This window comes from Chelonoidis abingdonii, chromosome 2 (genome assembly GCF_003597395.2).
Source record: "Chelonoidis abingdonii isolate Lonesome George chromosome 2, CheloAbing_2.0, whole genome shotgun sequence".
NCBI classification, from domain to species: Eukaryota; Metazoa; Chordata; order Testudines; family Testudinidae; genus Chelonoidis; species Chelonoidis abingdonii.
Window position 1 is genome coordinate 210,590,925 of NC_133770.1, and position 16,265 is coordinate 210,607,189.

The window sequence follows — 16,265 nt, forward strand, 5'->3', positions numbered from 1 at the left end:
TGTGGATACAGTATTCCAGTAGTGGTTGCCAAATACAGAGGTAATATAATCTCTCTTCTGCAACTCAAGATTCCTGTTTATATATCCAAAGATCACATTAGCTCTTTTGGCCACAGCATCACAAAACCTGCTATGAAGACAAATTTATTAGTTTCCCCATGGGTTTTTCATGGTGTTCATCACCATAGTATCCGAGTATTTCACAAACATTAATCAATTTATCTTCACAACTGTCCTGTAAGCAGTGGCGTAGCCAGGTGGAATGAACAGGGGGAGCGATCACAAAAAAGGCGCCACCCACTGCGGTGCTTTTACTCACCCAGCGGCGCTTTTACTGATGGGACGGCGCTCCAGGTCTTCGACAGCACTTTAGTGGTGGATCTTTCACTCACTCCGCGGGTCTTCGGCGGCATTTCGGCAGTGGGGCCTTCAGTGCCACTGAACACACCCGGAGCGAGTGAAGGACCTGTCGCCGAAGTGCCGCTGAAGACCCGGAGCGCCACTGGGTGAGTAAAAATTTAAAAGGCGCCGCTACCCTGCTCCCCCCCTAGCTATGCTGCTGCTTGTGAGGTGAGAGGATGGTATTATCTCCATTTTACAGATGGAGCACTAAGACCAGGAAGATTAAGAACAAAAGTATCCTCTAAATTTGAGTGCCCAGTGTGAGACACCTAGGACCAGATTTTCAGAGTACCTAGTATCATATAGCACTTTATATATTCAAGCAGAGTTCCCATTCATTTCAACTGCAGTTATGAGCGCTCAGCACTTCCACAAATAATGTCCCGGGGTCTCAAGTCAGGAGCCCAGAAAATGAGGAACACACAGTTAGTGACCATCTCTGAAAAGTTTGGTTTAAGTGACTTGCCTAGCATCAAACAGGAACTCTGTGGCAGAGGCAGACATAGAATTCAGTTCTCCAGGGCAACCTTTAACTGCCTTAACCATGAGATCATCCATTCTCTTCCTGCATGCAATCCCTTACCTCATTCACTACACTCCTTCCAACTTCTGCAAAAAATAAGGCAGGAGTCTTACAGGTAACAGTCTCCATTACTATACCATCTGATTCATCCCTAGAACAGGTCCAATCGTGCACTGAATGAGGCAGGGGTCTTGTGCAAAAAATAGTACTTCATCATGTAATTAAAGACTATATCATAATGCTTACACACAAGGGAGCTGAATTAAGGATGCAAAGGCACCCTTAATTCTGGCATTTACTAATTTTTGAAAGCTTGACTTTGCAACCTTACTAACGTTCTTTTAGCATAGTTTTGTCATGCATGTAATTTCCCAGGTTTTAAAAAAGCAAACTGAAAAAAACAGAAGTTCTGTCATGTGGCATCATACTGACTCCCATGTGGCCTTTCAGCAGAGCTGGAACCCTCTGATGGTCCACACAGATCTCTCGTACTTGACCTAATGAAGTAACTGATAGCAGTAGGAGGTTGCCATCCTCTATGTGGATTAGCACTGGAGGAGGATGGGACACTTTGCCAGTGGTTTTCACAGATAGTTGTTGACAGCAGAAAAATGGGGAGACTAAGGAACCATCAGCTCCATTCCAGACTCTGGAAGGGAGTGCACCTAGACTCTTCAGCGCATTTCCCCTAAGCTTCACTTCTTCTTCCCCTTCCCCTCCAACCTATCTGTGTCCAAGTCTTATTATTTCCACACTCCTAGATCTGTATCCTAGTCTCATTCGCTTTGCCTCCCCAGCCCCAGCCTCCACACCTCAGGCTTCTCATCTCCGTCTCCTTGCCCAGTCAGCCCTAGACTCCCCCTCCTGGCTCGTCATCTGCATTCCAATTTCCCCAAGTTCCAGTTGGTCGTCTTCTCCACACCCAGTGCCTGTCTCTTTGCACAGTCAGGGCCAGTCCTGCACCCCACTCACCCTAACTCCTTGTTCCCAGTCAGTCCCAGTTTCCCTTTGTTGGCTCTTTGTCAGATCTGTTTCTCCCTGCCTACTCAAAGGCTCCCAAACTCCTTCCCTGGGCTTCTCATCCAGTCTTTCCCTTCTCTTCTGGTCCTCAAGGCTTCTTGTCCCAGTTCTCCTGCCACGTCCCAATTCCTGGTGTCTGTCCTCCCCTCACCATCAGTCTCTCCCCCGCTCCCCCCCACACACACTGGTCCTAGTACCAGTCTCCTTGCTCAACCAGTCCCAAACTCCCTCCTCCCTCCAGCTCATCTAATTTCATTGTTCCCCTCTTGGTCCCCATCCCCTACTACCAGTTCTCTCACTGGTCCCAGTCCCTGCCTCTCAATTTCCCCAACTCCCAGTCCTAGTTTCTCTTACCCCACCCCAGCCCCAGTCTCACCAGACTCCTAATCCCAATCTACTCCTTCCCCTCCCATTCCAGTTTTTGTCCCCTCTGCATTCAAATTAGATGGTTTCCTCTTCCATGCTGTCTGGATGTCAGCAGTGTGGTCACTGAGAGCACAGGAAAGACAGGCTTCCTGTTCTCAGTTCTGGTGCTTGGCTCCATCCTAACCTGGAGCAGCTGGGTGCAGACATTAACACAGAAAGTCTTTCTGTGCCCCCCATAGCCTGGGCTGGAGCATGCTCAGCTACTCCTTGAGAACGCACAGTTTGGTTAGCACAAGGAACTATGACAGAGTCAAGTATGCTCAGTGAGGACAGAATCTTTAGAGACCTTAATTGCTAAATTCTAGCAGGTCTCTATGGCGCATGTATAAACTGTGATTTTTCAAAGGCTTATAACTTGGGCCAAATGTGGAGGGATTTTCACAGTAAAAGGCACATCTTTGTCACAAAGGCCACCCATCCTGCCAAATTTCAATTTACTAAGCACAGTGGTTGCCAGAATTTTGTAACTTTAACTTGAGCAAAACAATGTATTATTTCCTAACTTTATTCCTGGAAATTGCTGAACCATGTTTGCTGAAATAAAAAATAAAAGAACCAGCCTGAGTCAGACAGCATGGAAAATTTTAGCCTGCTCAGTTGAAGTTTGACAAACTTATAAGCAATTGAAAACAGGGTTTTATAATGGGAAGTGTCAGGCAACTTTAGTAGGTGGTGCTACCAGCTCTGCCTAAAACACCACAAATTTACACAGGAATCACTTTTTCCATCACTGACAAACAGCCAATTCTGTGATGAAACATGGCAACTGTTTAATGGTGCATAACAACACTATTAGGATTGGAGGTTAAGTATATCTTATTCTACTGAAAATGCAGTATAGATTAAAGAGATTAAAATGTAATTACACACATTGGAAACTGGCCAGACCAATTGTAAAAAGTCCTAGGAGATCTCAGCACTTTGGTTTTACATCTCACTAGAGAAGGGTACTCACAGCACAAAGTGTCCTCCAACCTCACACTGGAACACTGGTGTAGGACTGACTCAGAGGGAAGAGTGTCACCTACTGAATCATCCTCACCTCCACACCACTTCAGGCTGGAATTTTTAAAGAAGCCTAAAGGAAATAGATGCTTAACGCCTATTTAAAATTCAGCAGGGACTGGGTGTCTAAGCCCCTTGGGTTCCTCTGAAAATCCCGGGAGAGGCATTCTCTGTTGGTATCCCACCAAAAAACAGGGGTAGGCCTAACCCTGCCTAGATTGGAGAGGAGGAAGGGGGGTAATCCTGCCGATTGCTGGTGGTGTGGGGAGATCTGATGTGCTCATGGAACCAGCTGGTGCAGCTTCATGAGGCATATCTTACCCTCAATGCATGTGCGTAATTCCCATTCATGTTAATGGGAGTTACATGGTGATTCACCACCATTTAAAAGAGAATAGCTATCCCAGGGGTAGGCAACCTATGGCACGGGTGCCAAAGGTGGCATGCAAGCTGATTTTCAGTGGCACTGACACTACCCAGGTCCTGGTCACCGGTCTGGGAGGCTCTGCATTTTAATTTAATTTTAAATGAAGCTTCTTAAACATTTTAAAAACCTTAGTTACTTTCCATACAAGAATAGTTTAGTTCTATATTATAGACTTATAGAAAGAGACCTTCTAAAAACGTTAAAATGTATTACTGGCATGTGAAACCTTAAATTAGAGTGAATAAATGAAGCCTCGGCACCCCACTGCTGAAAGATTGCCGACCTCGGAGCTATCCTAACCTTTCACTGCTGTTCCTACCTCTTTAGATTCCCCTCCTCTTCCAATACTGTTCTTTCTCTCTATTCTCATAGGGCCTGATTCTGCCACCCTCATTCACATTGAGTAATATCTTACAATGCAGGCAGTCCTGTTGATTTCTTGCAGACAATGAGAGGTGGGGTGGTAGAATTGGATCCCTAGTGCTTTACATTCCAGTGCTTATTATGTTCAAGGCTTTTTAGCTGATAATCATCCAGTGAATTTATCCCTACAATTACGAGGTACAGTAATAACAAAAATGCCCAACTTGCATTTATTGCCCTTCCCCAAATATAAATTCCTGTGCTTCTGATTAATGCTTTTGCATTGTTCTCTGTTCATTCTACCACAAAGATGAAAAAGTTACAATGAGATGCAGGGAGAACAGGAGTAACAGGGACACAAGATGAAACACACTGTACCCACATTAGCTTGCTTTATATTTTCCAAAAAGGAGAGCTGGGGGGAAAGATAGCTAATGCATTTTTTGGGAATGAATACTGGTCTGAGACCACGCTTCAAGTTCATTACTGACCGTCAGTTTAATTCCCAGAAACATGGTAGAGAAGCTGAATATAAGGACACCTCCACTACAGATTTGGAACACATTTTGTCATCAATTATATAGGTGTTTTAGAACATGCAGTAAGATCACATTCCATCAACGAAGGGAATAAAATGTTCCTGAGTCTTTGGGGGCTTTAAGTGATTGTGCATAGGCTTTTAGAGAAGCTGTGTCTTCCCGCTCTCTGAAAACCACAGGTCCTGATGTTCTTGTCTAATGCAGTTTCAAATCTGCCTCAGTCAACATGCCTGTTAGGAATGCGTGCAGCGTGGCAATTCACTGTACTTCCTAAGCAAGTGCTAGACATGGAGCATTTCTGCTGTACTCTCAATTGTTCATGCCACATTAAAGAGATTTTCCAGCACTGTTACTGTACTAATTTAGAATCATGTTCAGCCTGAATGAGCTCTGAATGAAACTGTCTCAGATTCATGTCCAAAAAACTCTATGCAAAATTTTGCAACAGCTGGGACTGACTCCAAAGGCATATAAATCTAATTTTCTTGGGTGACAAGTTGCATGGTTTTGAACCAGTACTTCAAAAACTGTATCTGCTAACTGATCTTCAACCACCTGAAAATTATTCAAATACATAAATATATATTAGTTTGTCTGGTACTTTCAAGGAAGAAAACTGATTTTATCTTTCTGACAAACTTCCTGTAAAGCTTTAAAAGAAAGGTGAATAAAAAAGAAAATAATAGTTACCATAATAAGGAAACAAATATAATCATTACTTTAATATAATACCTGAGATTTTAGTTGTGAATTGGTTTGTGATTGGAGGTCCAAATCCTTTGGCTGTGCTGGCTCTAATGGTAAAAGAATAGGTGGTCCCAGGATACAGTCCAAAAAAAAGGTAATGAGTTTCATTTCCTAGCTTCAAAACTCGTCCACTTTGATTCGATAAATCTATTTCTGGGTCAAAGGAACTAACAGCCTTGTAGGTGATCTGCAAAAGAATAAGGAAGTTATAAACTATCTTGAGCAGATGGACAAAGATTGTATCTTTATCCCATAAACCCTTCTGATGTATGCGCTGTCAGACATTTTACGATAAGCAATCTTCCTCCCTTATACTTTTCAGATCCTGAATCCAATGAAGGGACACAGGAACTCAGCCAAAGCTGTTATGAGTTATTACTTTTATAGATACAGGGACTTAAAGGCAGCTAGATTACAACTGTAAAAGGATGGGTTCAGGCTTAAATTAATACCTTTAAGTTGCTGGCTTTCACAATGTCATTTTTCTGAAATCATATTACTGTTGGTTTTCAACAACAACAAAAAAAAACCACAACTAGCAAAAACAGATACGCAAGTGACAAAGGTGTAGCCTCATTTCTAAGCTGTCTGAATATAATTACACTTTGCACTGAATAAGATTAGCCTCACAGGATGACAAGGGCAGTTTTAAGTGAATGCTCCACAAAGTGGGTGACACTTATGCTTCAGTCTGGAGCTCATGTCTTATAATTGCTGCATTGTAATTCTTCAGTTTGTGATTGCATTGCATGAAACTCGGATTCCCATTTTGGGAAAAAAATATGTTAAATATCAGCAAAACATATCCCGGATTCTTCATTCCTTCCTTTCAAATACTGTTACTTGTTTTCATTAAAACAGCAATACAACTTCACAGTAAAGTACTGTGCAGTGTTTCTACCTGGTAACTTAACATCTATTACCTACAGCAACAACAGGATAATTTAAAAACAAGGAACTCATTAAAAAAAATTAAAATGTAAAATTGATTCCCCCCTTTTTTTGCTTTTAAATAAGTAGATTTATACATAACTCCAGCGCTGTTATATACAGTGAAAATTGACATTTTTATATTTATAGCACATTATTATACTTATCTATCTGAAGGAATATTTAGATAGAAACATGAAGAGAAAGTGTATGCTGTGTATATTAATCAAGGGCCTGCATGATAGATACAGTACATAATAATATTATTATTCCTTATATAGTTCTTTTCATCAGTAGCTCACAGATCACTTCACAATGTTTAATGTATTTATGCTCAGAATATCTCTGTGAGGTATTATCTACATTTTTATAGATGGGGAACTGGCACTCACTCAGGTACAATACTAATCCTTCCAATTGTGGTTAAATATCAATAATTTCCTAAAATCTCCGAATCAGTGAAAAATGTAATTTTACATAATACATCTAGCCTAGTGTCAATAAAATACTGAGGACAGGCATTAGTGCCCCTGAAAAAAACTTGAATATACTTTCGTCAGGACTAATGTAGTCTCCTGAAATTCCCTGAGCAAGGACTGATCTAAAAAAACCTCTTCCCACAGAGTCTGTGGGGAGTCAGAGAGAGTGGTAGAGCCACCAGATATGGTGGTTCTTAGTTGGATTTCCCAGTGACTTGGCCCAGTTTTATTTAAAATACACAAGAGGTCACAGATTCTGTGACCCCTGTGGTAGAGCTATAGCTATTAATTATGCAAAAAGAACAGGAGTACTTGTGGCACCTTAGAGACTAACAAATTATGTTTATTGTACTAGATTAGCTACCAGGAGAATGCACTACAAAAACAAGCTCTTTGACAGCTCATAAACAACTTGTTCATTTAACAAAAAGTGACTTGCTTGAGGAAACCAAGCATACATTTGTTCTTGCAGTATTTACATTACACTCCTGCTATCATTCAGTAAAGCTTTACCTACTCAAGATTTTTTTTTTTTTCTGAAAATTCTCCCAACACTGCTGAGACCAGGGCACCTTTACAGATGGCAGCAGCAGCGGGAAGGTTAACATGGAAAAAGGAGTGACAGCAATTTTTCACTCTTACCAGGTTTAAGTAACCTTGCTTAAAATGCTGGTTGGCTGGTTAGAATCCTGCATACAGGTAGCACTCCTTTCATTGCCACCAACTGCACTGCTGCACTGATGTTGGCAATGGTGGGAAATGGGGTGGAAATAAAAAGAGCTTTATGTAGACATGTCTACACATGTTAGAACCATTTTGTCCTCCAAATTCTGTCTCTTACTCACTGAGGGTCTGAGTTTCAAGCAGTGTTGAAATCAGTGGATTTGCACCTAATTACACAAGTGGTGATCTGGACCCATGATATTTTCATTCCACAGTTTTCTCCACCAGAAATATAAGTGGCTACCTGGAAGTTGCAGATTGTTTTACCTAGTTTAAAGGCAGATTCAGGTTTGTTTTACAGTAAAACCTTAGAATTACAAACACCAGAGTTACGAACTGAACAGTTAACCCCACACCTCGATTGGATCCAGAAATACACAATCGAGCAGTAGCAGAGTCCAAAAAATAAATAAATAAAAGAAGCAAATACAGTACAGTTCTGTGTCAAACATAAGCTACTAAAAAAATAAAGGGAAAGCAGCATTTTTCTTCTGCATAATAAAGTTTCAAAGGTGTATTAAGTCAATGTTCAGTTGCAAACTTTTGAAAGAATAACCCACGATGTTTTGTTCAGAGTTACGAACATTTCAGAGTTACAACCAACCTCAGTTTTCAAGGTGTTAGTAACTCTGAGGTTCTACAGTATTTTTTAAGACATTACATATCTCTAACTACATAAAAGTCTGATGAATCATGAAGATCTTATTCATCTATGCTGTACTTTCTCTCTGTCCTGTTGTTTATAGTGGGAGTTCCAGTCTCTTCCCCTCTCATTGGCATCTATGAAGAGGATAACTTTGTGTGGTTTTTCCCTTTTCCCCAGAAGTGGGTTAAGAAAACTTTCTTCAACACCACATCAGGCACGGTGCTCTCCTGTGATCCACTGAGTGCCTCTAAGGAACAGAACACTTTGTGATGATAAAAAATCCAGAGTGTCACATCTCAGATTCATAAACAACAGGCTGGAGAGCCACTGAACTAGACCCAGGCAAGCAAATAGGAGTCTTCAATCATGTCTGATGAGTTGTAGTTTGTATTCAGCCACCTGATCAGGTCCACCACCTTAACCAGGATTTGCAGAAAGAGCAAGACCTGGTGTCACTGGATCAAACTGCTGATATCAGTATTTATACTCAATATGACTTTTTCTTAATTTAATCTGATTTATGTTGCTTACCCTATTCCCACTGTAACTGCATTTTTGATTAGCACCAAGCACGGAAAGTTGTTAATATTTTATTTTCTTTGATCTATTTTTTTTTATTGTTAGAATTCTAAGTTGTTTTGAAATGCAAAAGCTCGAAATTTCCCATGAACATTACAAGTTCAGAGTTGGCCTATTATTCTTTCAATGAACGCACCTATCCAACTCCTATTACTGTTGATGTAAGTTACATGCATGTATTAAGGAGAGAGCTACACCATGGGGCACAAATTAGTCAGCAATAAGGTTATGCCTGTGTGTTTTTAGGCAGAAAGTTTGACAATACATCTTTCTGTACCAGTCAGGTTGAAAAATCAGCAAAGATACTAAAATATGTATCAATTAAAACATTCTGATCATTGAGGAAGATGTGCAATTGTTTAGTTTGCGACATTACGAAAGTTAGCTCTACCAAAACCAAGCCATACATTATCATAACCATTCATAACAACATCAATAGCTTAGCATTCAAATTAACTCTTTTCTTTTACTGTATCTTTCTCTTCTTCTCTCTCTCTCTTAAGCATTTCAATACCAATTTAGTAGTAAGGTCAGGTAAGAGGTTTAACGATGATTACTGTCTGACAGCTTAATCTGTGCAGTCCTCTGTCAGTTTTTCTGAAAGGTATTCAGGCAAAGGGTTCCATATGAGGAAGAACAGCAATTTTTAGAAACCTAACAACATGTAATTTTGTTGAATTTGCTTTAAAAAATGCTAGCTTATTTTTTTTAAATTGGGCCTGCTTGTTTCTATTATAATAGGCTTCCTGAAATGAGTCCCACATAAATGTGATGATGACTGTCACTACTATTATCTCTTCCATTTTTTTCTTTTTAACAATTCACTCTAAGATCTACCCTTGTATCATTCAAATATTTGATCTATATTACTAAATAGAACAATATATCTCACAGGGTTAGCAAGAGGCATCCTCAGGTATAGTAACCCAGTGCCATCCTCAGTTCCTGTAATTTTCTCCTGCATTAGATTTTATTTGTGTTGTCAGCTTGTGTTCTAACGGGGACCATTTTCAAAGAAATATCTGCATTTTTAATAAACTCAATCATCATTTTCATTTTTAATTATTTTATACCAATTACTCTCTTTTAATTTTTGCATTGTTTCCTGTAAATGTACAAGACATGGCCAAATTTCTCAAAGAAATACAGTATTTTAAAGTGTGTTTCGTTTCAGCCTAGGTAATATTGTAAACTTATTTAGTGCCTTTCCTCTCATTTCTAAATCTCTTATCAACTGTTGCCCCAATTTGACAAAGGACTTGAGGACTGAAATCAATGGGACTTAAGCACGTTTAATTGCTTTACTGTAGCAGGGACTAAATAAATAAGCACCAAATATAGCTAATATTCAGCCTCTAGAGCTTACAACTGAAATAGGCAAGACAGATAACAGTGGGATGGGAGGGTGGGATCAGAGCCATAGACAGGTGAGGTGCATAAGGGCACACAGCAGGTTGGTGGCAGTTATGGACAGAATCCAGGTCTTTTGATTCCTAGTCCAATGCACAGTTCACTAGACCACACTGCCTCTTCATGTGCCTCAGTCCGACATGCAGTATGGACAATCAACCAAGCACAACACAATTTGTTGTATACATACTACACACTTTTTTATGGGACTTTGGGCTCTGAAATCTACAAACATTTTCAAGAAAATACTTTTATCAACAGGATGCCAATGAATCAAAATTGTAGGTAAAAATGAAACCATGATAAAAAATGTGCATGTGAGAAACCATATAAAAAATATCTACCTCATACAAAGTGATCACACCATATGTTTGCACTGGCTCTCTCCACTGAAGAAAAATCTTCTCCTCAAAAGTACTTCCTTGGATTGATTCAAGTGGTACAGCACTTGGGACTAATGAAAAGGAAAGAAAAGAAAAAAGTACTGTTTTGGAAAGTAGCATAGAGAGATGCTCAAACTAACATTTACATTCTCTGGGCATGATACCAGTTCACCAGGTTTCAATCCCCTCTTGAGTATAGCAGTTTACATTCTGCAGATATAAATACTCTTTGGCAAATTGTTAAACAGATTCTGGGCAACCCTTTTCTCTTCTCTCTTTCTCTCTGGCTATAACAGGGGTATAACAGATTACGTGCCTGTTAGGAAAACAGTCACTATCTCTTCCCCACAGAACGAAGCTAACATTATCAATGAGGTGTTCGATTGTTAATGGATACAGCTGTTAAGGAAGAAGTATAAACATATGGGCCACTTGCAGAACACTACAGTTTAAAACAGAGAAACAGCAGGGAACATAAGGCTTTTCCAGTAAAATGTCATTGATGAAAAAGGTGGGGAATTCGGCTTTTTTGCTAGGATTTAAGTGAAGTGTCTTGTTTACAAGTCAATTTTCAGGACCTCTTCCTTAGCCACTATCCTACAAATTTCCTAAACTAGAAATATATGAAACACTCATCTATAACATATATAAATATACTGAGGTATAAGGTAGTGTTGTAGTAGATTAAGGTACTGTAATTAGCCTGTATAAGGGCTACAGTGTCACACATGGTATTTGGACAACGATGCTGGCTGTCATTAGGACTGAAGCCTTACAATAGAGTGGGCAGTAGGAAACAGTGATGACAACAATCTGAAGACCTGGCACCTTTCTTAAGGCCTCTTATTGCATTAGACACCCATGACTGAAGAATCAGCATTATCAGAAGTGTCAGGTATCTAATATTGTCTCCTCCTACCTCTGTAGCAGTTTGCTTTCCCACACTCGCCTTAGTAGAACACCCAGAACACAGTATTTTGAGCAGGAAAATTACACGGGGTATATGCACTCCTCTATGTAGCACATCCAGAGTCCAAATTAAGTAGCTGTGCCAGGCACTGACCAGATACATGAGGACAGAAGGTGGAGGCTATATACCCAATGATTAAAATATTTTTTTCAGTCTTCCCTAACAGGGAAATAATGGGATAATTTGTTTAGCAATGAATCCCCTAACTCCTCCCAATGCTTGGTCAAGCTATCCACTAATCCTTCCCATCCCTGCACACTGCCAGACTGGAAGCTTGTGTGGAAAAGGACTCCACTCCGTGAAGGCTATCCCATGCTTCCTCAAATCCATCCCTTACACAGAACAACTGTTCAGGTTCTACTGCAAAAATGGACTCTGAGGCCACAGAAGAAGGTTTCTCAATTTGCTTGCCCCTATATGATATGAACTGGCAAGATTACATCTATATAATGCTGACTTCAGTATAGGCAGCCCACTATCTGAAGTCTGCTGACAAAGTGGAGGGAACTTGGAGAACAGCACCAAAACTGAATAAGATCTGGATTCAAAGTGACTGAGAGATGAGAACTAAACATAGCTTGGCAAAATTATGAGTAAGGAAAATCAGTCTGACCACCATCTACAAACGTCTGAAGAGTGTAAACCCTAAGGAGACGTATAATTTATGTTTTGGGGGGTTAATTAAGAGCAATGGGATTAAAGCAAGCAAAGGAAAATTTGAGATGATCCTATTTCATACTTAATTAATTATATTAGATTGTGGCATACTCTCCCAAAGGAAATGGCAGAAGCCATTTCTATTGGGTCATTTAAAACTGAACTTGACTAAAAAATACACTCTAAGGAATGGTCCCGTATTGGCAGAAAGACGGACTAGAGGAGTATGTCTTTTCTAAGACCTTGTCCATATGGCGAGTTAGTGCATGGCAACCCACAGTGGGGGAAGGAGAGGGATAGCTCAGTGGTTTGAGCATTGGCCTGCTAAACCCAGGGTTGTGAGCTCAATCCTTGAGGGGCCCATTTAGGGATCTGGGGCAAAAATCTGTCTGGGGATTGGGCCTGCTTTGAGCAGGGGGTTGGACTAGATGACCTCCTGAGGTCCCTTCCAACCCTGAGAGTCTATGAGTATAGAGCACTAGTTTACTACACACTAAGTTGAGGAGTGAACCTTGGTACTACATAATAAAAGTTTCATACCCACTTTGACATAGTGCTGTTGCAGAGTGCCCTATGAAACTTTTAGCGTGCAGTAACAGGGTCCACACAGCACCTTAATGCACAGCAGGCTACAGTGGCTTGCCACACACAGTCTCTGTGGACAAGCCCTAACTCCAATTTCTATGACATGCATGACTCTTTGTAAATTGAAAGTTATTAGGTATTGGAACACAACTACTTTTGCAAGGTAAAAACTTGCCTCTGTACTCCAATATGCAGGTGCATGTCAAAATATCTTGCAAAATCAACATGCATGGCACAGTGTAATTCAGTGTAGATACGAATTTTCTTCTATGCCTTCTCTTCAATAAGTTATTTGTAATAGAACATCAAAGAGTGCTGAATCTTGTCAAATAACTCATTAAATAACATGATGTAAAAATGGCTGCATAAGAAAACGGGCCATTTCATCCTTAAACTAAAGGATTCTCCCTTTCTAGTCTCTTTTTGCGGCATGAGTAATGTATCTAAAAGAAAAAGGAGTGTATTCTTTGCAATTACGGTAGATCCAAACTTCAAGTTTTTCCAGAACAATTTCTAGGATCAGGGCTTTTATGGGCTATTCTATATCATGGTAATTGTACATTTTGAAATGGTTTAAATTCTGTTTCCTCAGTTCAGTTCCTGTCTTTGCCGAAACATGCAGCAGTCAATAAAAAGACAGTATAGTGTTTTGGCTTTTTGAGGAGTGGGCAGAAGAGGTCTGCAATAAATTAGTAGGGGTAGGGTCTTGGTTTTTAGGTTTAAGGAATTACCTTGATCTACACAAACACTAAAACTTTCTTGACGTAATTATAGATATCTACGTGTTTCATTTGGTTTGATAGGATCTGAATCTTTCAGTCTTCTGCTATTGTTGTTTCTAACTAAGAATATTTGGAAATAGCAAATATATCTAATTTTTTGGTCTTCAGAATATGTAAAGTATCCTGACTGCAAGAAAAAAAGGGGCTTTACTTCAAGACAACAGAATAAGTCATCCCTGAACAGCCACATTCTCTTGAGAAATAAGAGGACTTTTGCAATTCTGCAGTGAACAACTGATTGGCCAGAAAAAATGTTTTTGCGTTCCACTGTTAAAAGGCAAGCTATTCATGTAAATGGAAATATGGGAAACAATCATGTGTCTTTTAAAAATGCACCACAGAGCAGTACAATGATAATGATTTGGGCTAATGATATTCCTTGTTGCATTACGGATGGATTTATACAGAGTAGCTACTAGAGCTTACTGCAAATGTCTATCGATCTCTCTCTCTTTATGCATTCTAGGGCCCTGTTTTTAGAACCGTATTCACAAAAATGCATGCACAAATACTATAACAACAAATAGAGTCATGATAATTGCAGTCCTCATATGACATCAATGATTAAAAGAACTGGCCAAAAAGCTCTCTCAACCTTTGGTGCTGATTTTTAACAAGTCTTGGAACACTGGGTAAGTTCTAAAGGACTGGAAATCAGTAAATGTTATGTCAATACCTAAAAAGAGTAAACTGAATGACCTGGGTAACTATAGGCTGCTAATCCCGGGCAAATCACAGAATGGCTAATATGGGACATAATCAGTAAAGAATTAAAGAATGTTACATAATTAATGCCAATCAACACAATTTAATGGAAAATAGGGCTTGTCAAACAAACTTGATATAATTTTTGATGAGATAAGAAGTTTGGCTGATAGAGATAACTGTGTTGACATTATATACATAGAATGGCATGTGCCTTTCATAAGTCTGATTTAAAAAATAGCACTATACAAAATCAGTGTAGCATACATTGAATAGCTAAAAACTGGTTAACTGGTAGATCTCAAAAGTTAATCGTAAATGGGAAATCATCATTAAAAAGGGGTGCTTGCAGAGGAGTCTTATATGTATCTGTTTCTGGCCCAGTGCAATAGCTGTTTGTAATATTTATAATCTCAAAAAAAATAAAAATCATTGCATTAAAAATTTGCAGATGGCACACAAATTAATTGTGGGGTAAATAATGACAGGACAGATCAGTTATACAAAGCTTTCTGGGTCAGTTGTCAAATCGCATTTTAATAGAGCCAAAAACAAGGTTCTACATTTAGGAACAAAGAATGCAGGTCACACTTACACGGTGCAAGACTGTATCCTGGAGTACGGTGACACTGAAAAGAATCAGAGAATCCTGTGGCACCTTATAGACTAACAGACGTTTTGGAGCGTGAGCTTTCGTGGGTGAATACCCACTTCGTCAGACGCAGGTAGTGGAAATTTCCAGGGGCAAGTATATATATGCCTAGCAAGCAAGCTAGAGATAACGAGGTTAGTTCAGTCAGGGAGGGTGAGGCCCTGTTCTAGTAGTAGAGCAGTAGAGCAGTAGCACACCTCTACTGCTAGAACAGGGCCTCACCCTCCCTGACTGAACTAACCTCGTTATCTCTAGCTTGCTTGCTAGCATATATATCCTGCCCTGGAATTCCTAACGCGTCTGACGAAGTGGGTATTCACCCACGAAAGCTCACGCTCCAAAACGTCTGTTAGTCTATAAGGTGCCACAGGATTCTCTGCTGCTTTTACAGATCCAGACTAACACGGCTACCCCTCTGATACTGAAAAGAATGTAGGCGTTATAATATCAAGTAGGATTAAGAAGATGGTATTACTTCTGCTCAGGGCATTTGCAAGACTGTTATGTCCAATTCTGGTGTCTACATTTCAAAGAGGATGTTGAAAAATTGGAAAGTGTTCAGAAAAGAATTTCAAAAATTATTTTGAGATCTGGAAAACATTCCTTATAATGAGACACAAGAAAATCTCTTTAGTTTATCAAATAAAAGGTAGAGAATTGACTTGACCATGGTATATAACTGCCCACATGGAAGAGATTTCTGATAGTAATCTAGCAAAAAAGGGCATAATGAGATCTAATGGTTGGAAGCTGAATATATTTTTTAATATATTTGTTCAAAGTAGTAAATGTAAAAACTCACCATCTTCATCAGTTTGCACTACAAGTTCTTCGCTTTCTTTCCGTCCTTCTGGATTCATGAGAACCAGTTTTACACTGACGTTTGTGTAGGGTGACAGATTGGTAATCGTGTGCTGCGGGTGTGAACTTTCTGTATCCCAGCTTACTTCCTCTCTGACTTGCTCTTGTCCTCCAGCTTGGTAGCGGTAATGGACCGTGAGGTTATATCGATGGCAACGTGTCACATTGTATCCAAATGGCTCCCAACGAATAGTGATTTGCCGGGATTTGATCTCCAAAACCTCTAGTTTTCGTGGCCCACGCATTGGATCTGTAAAAATATCCATATGATTCTGATGTACTATTTGTGCATATTACTGTCAAAAAGAAGAAACTGATACACAGTTCTGCATTATATCCTTGTGAATATATACACACTGCTAGGACAGTGTGAAAGGAGAATAAAAACAGATTTGATGATTATATTTTGATTTTTTTAAAACAGAGCAATCATTGATCACAGAAGGGAGAA

At 39.7% G+C, this 16,265-nt stretch overlaps 1 protein-coding gene across 9 annotated transcripts in view; it reads right to left on the reverse strand.

The window, feature by feature from the left end:
- Positions 1–16,265, reverse strand: part of PTPRM (protein tyrosine phosphatase receptor type M) — a 766,944-nt gene that overhangs the window by 304,102 nt on the left and 446,577 nt on the right. For all 9 annotated transcript variants that reach the window (XM_032777081.2, XM_032777080.2, XM_032777089.2 and 6 more), the window contains exons 8-10: positions 15,756–16,064; positions 10,564–10,673; positions 5,438–5,639 (exon numbers count right to left, since the gene is read on the reverse strand). In XM_032777081.2, the coding sequence (XP_032632972.1) occupies positions 5,438–5,639; positions 10,564–10,673; positions 15,756–16,064 (621 nt within the window). The remainder of the gene's footprint in view (positions 1–5,437; positions 5,640–10,563; positions 10,674–15,755; positions 16,065–16,265) is intronic.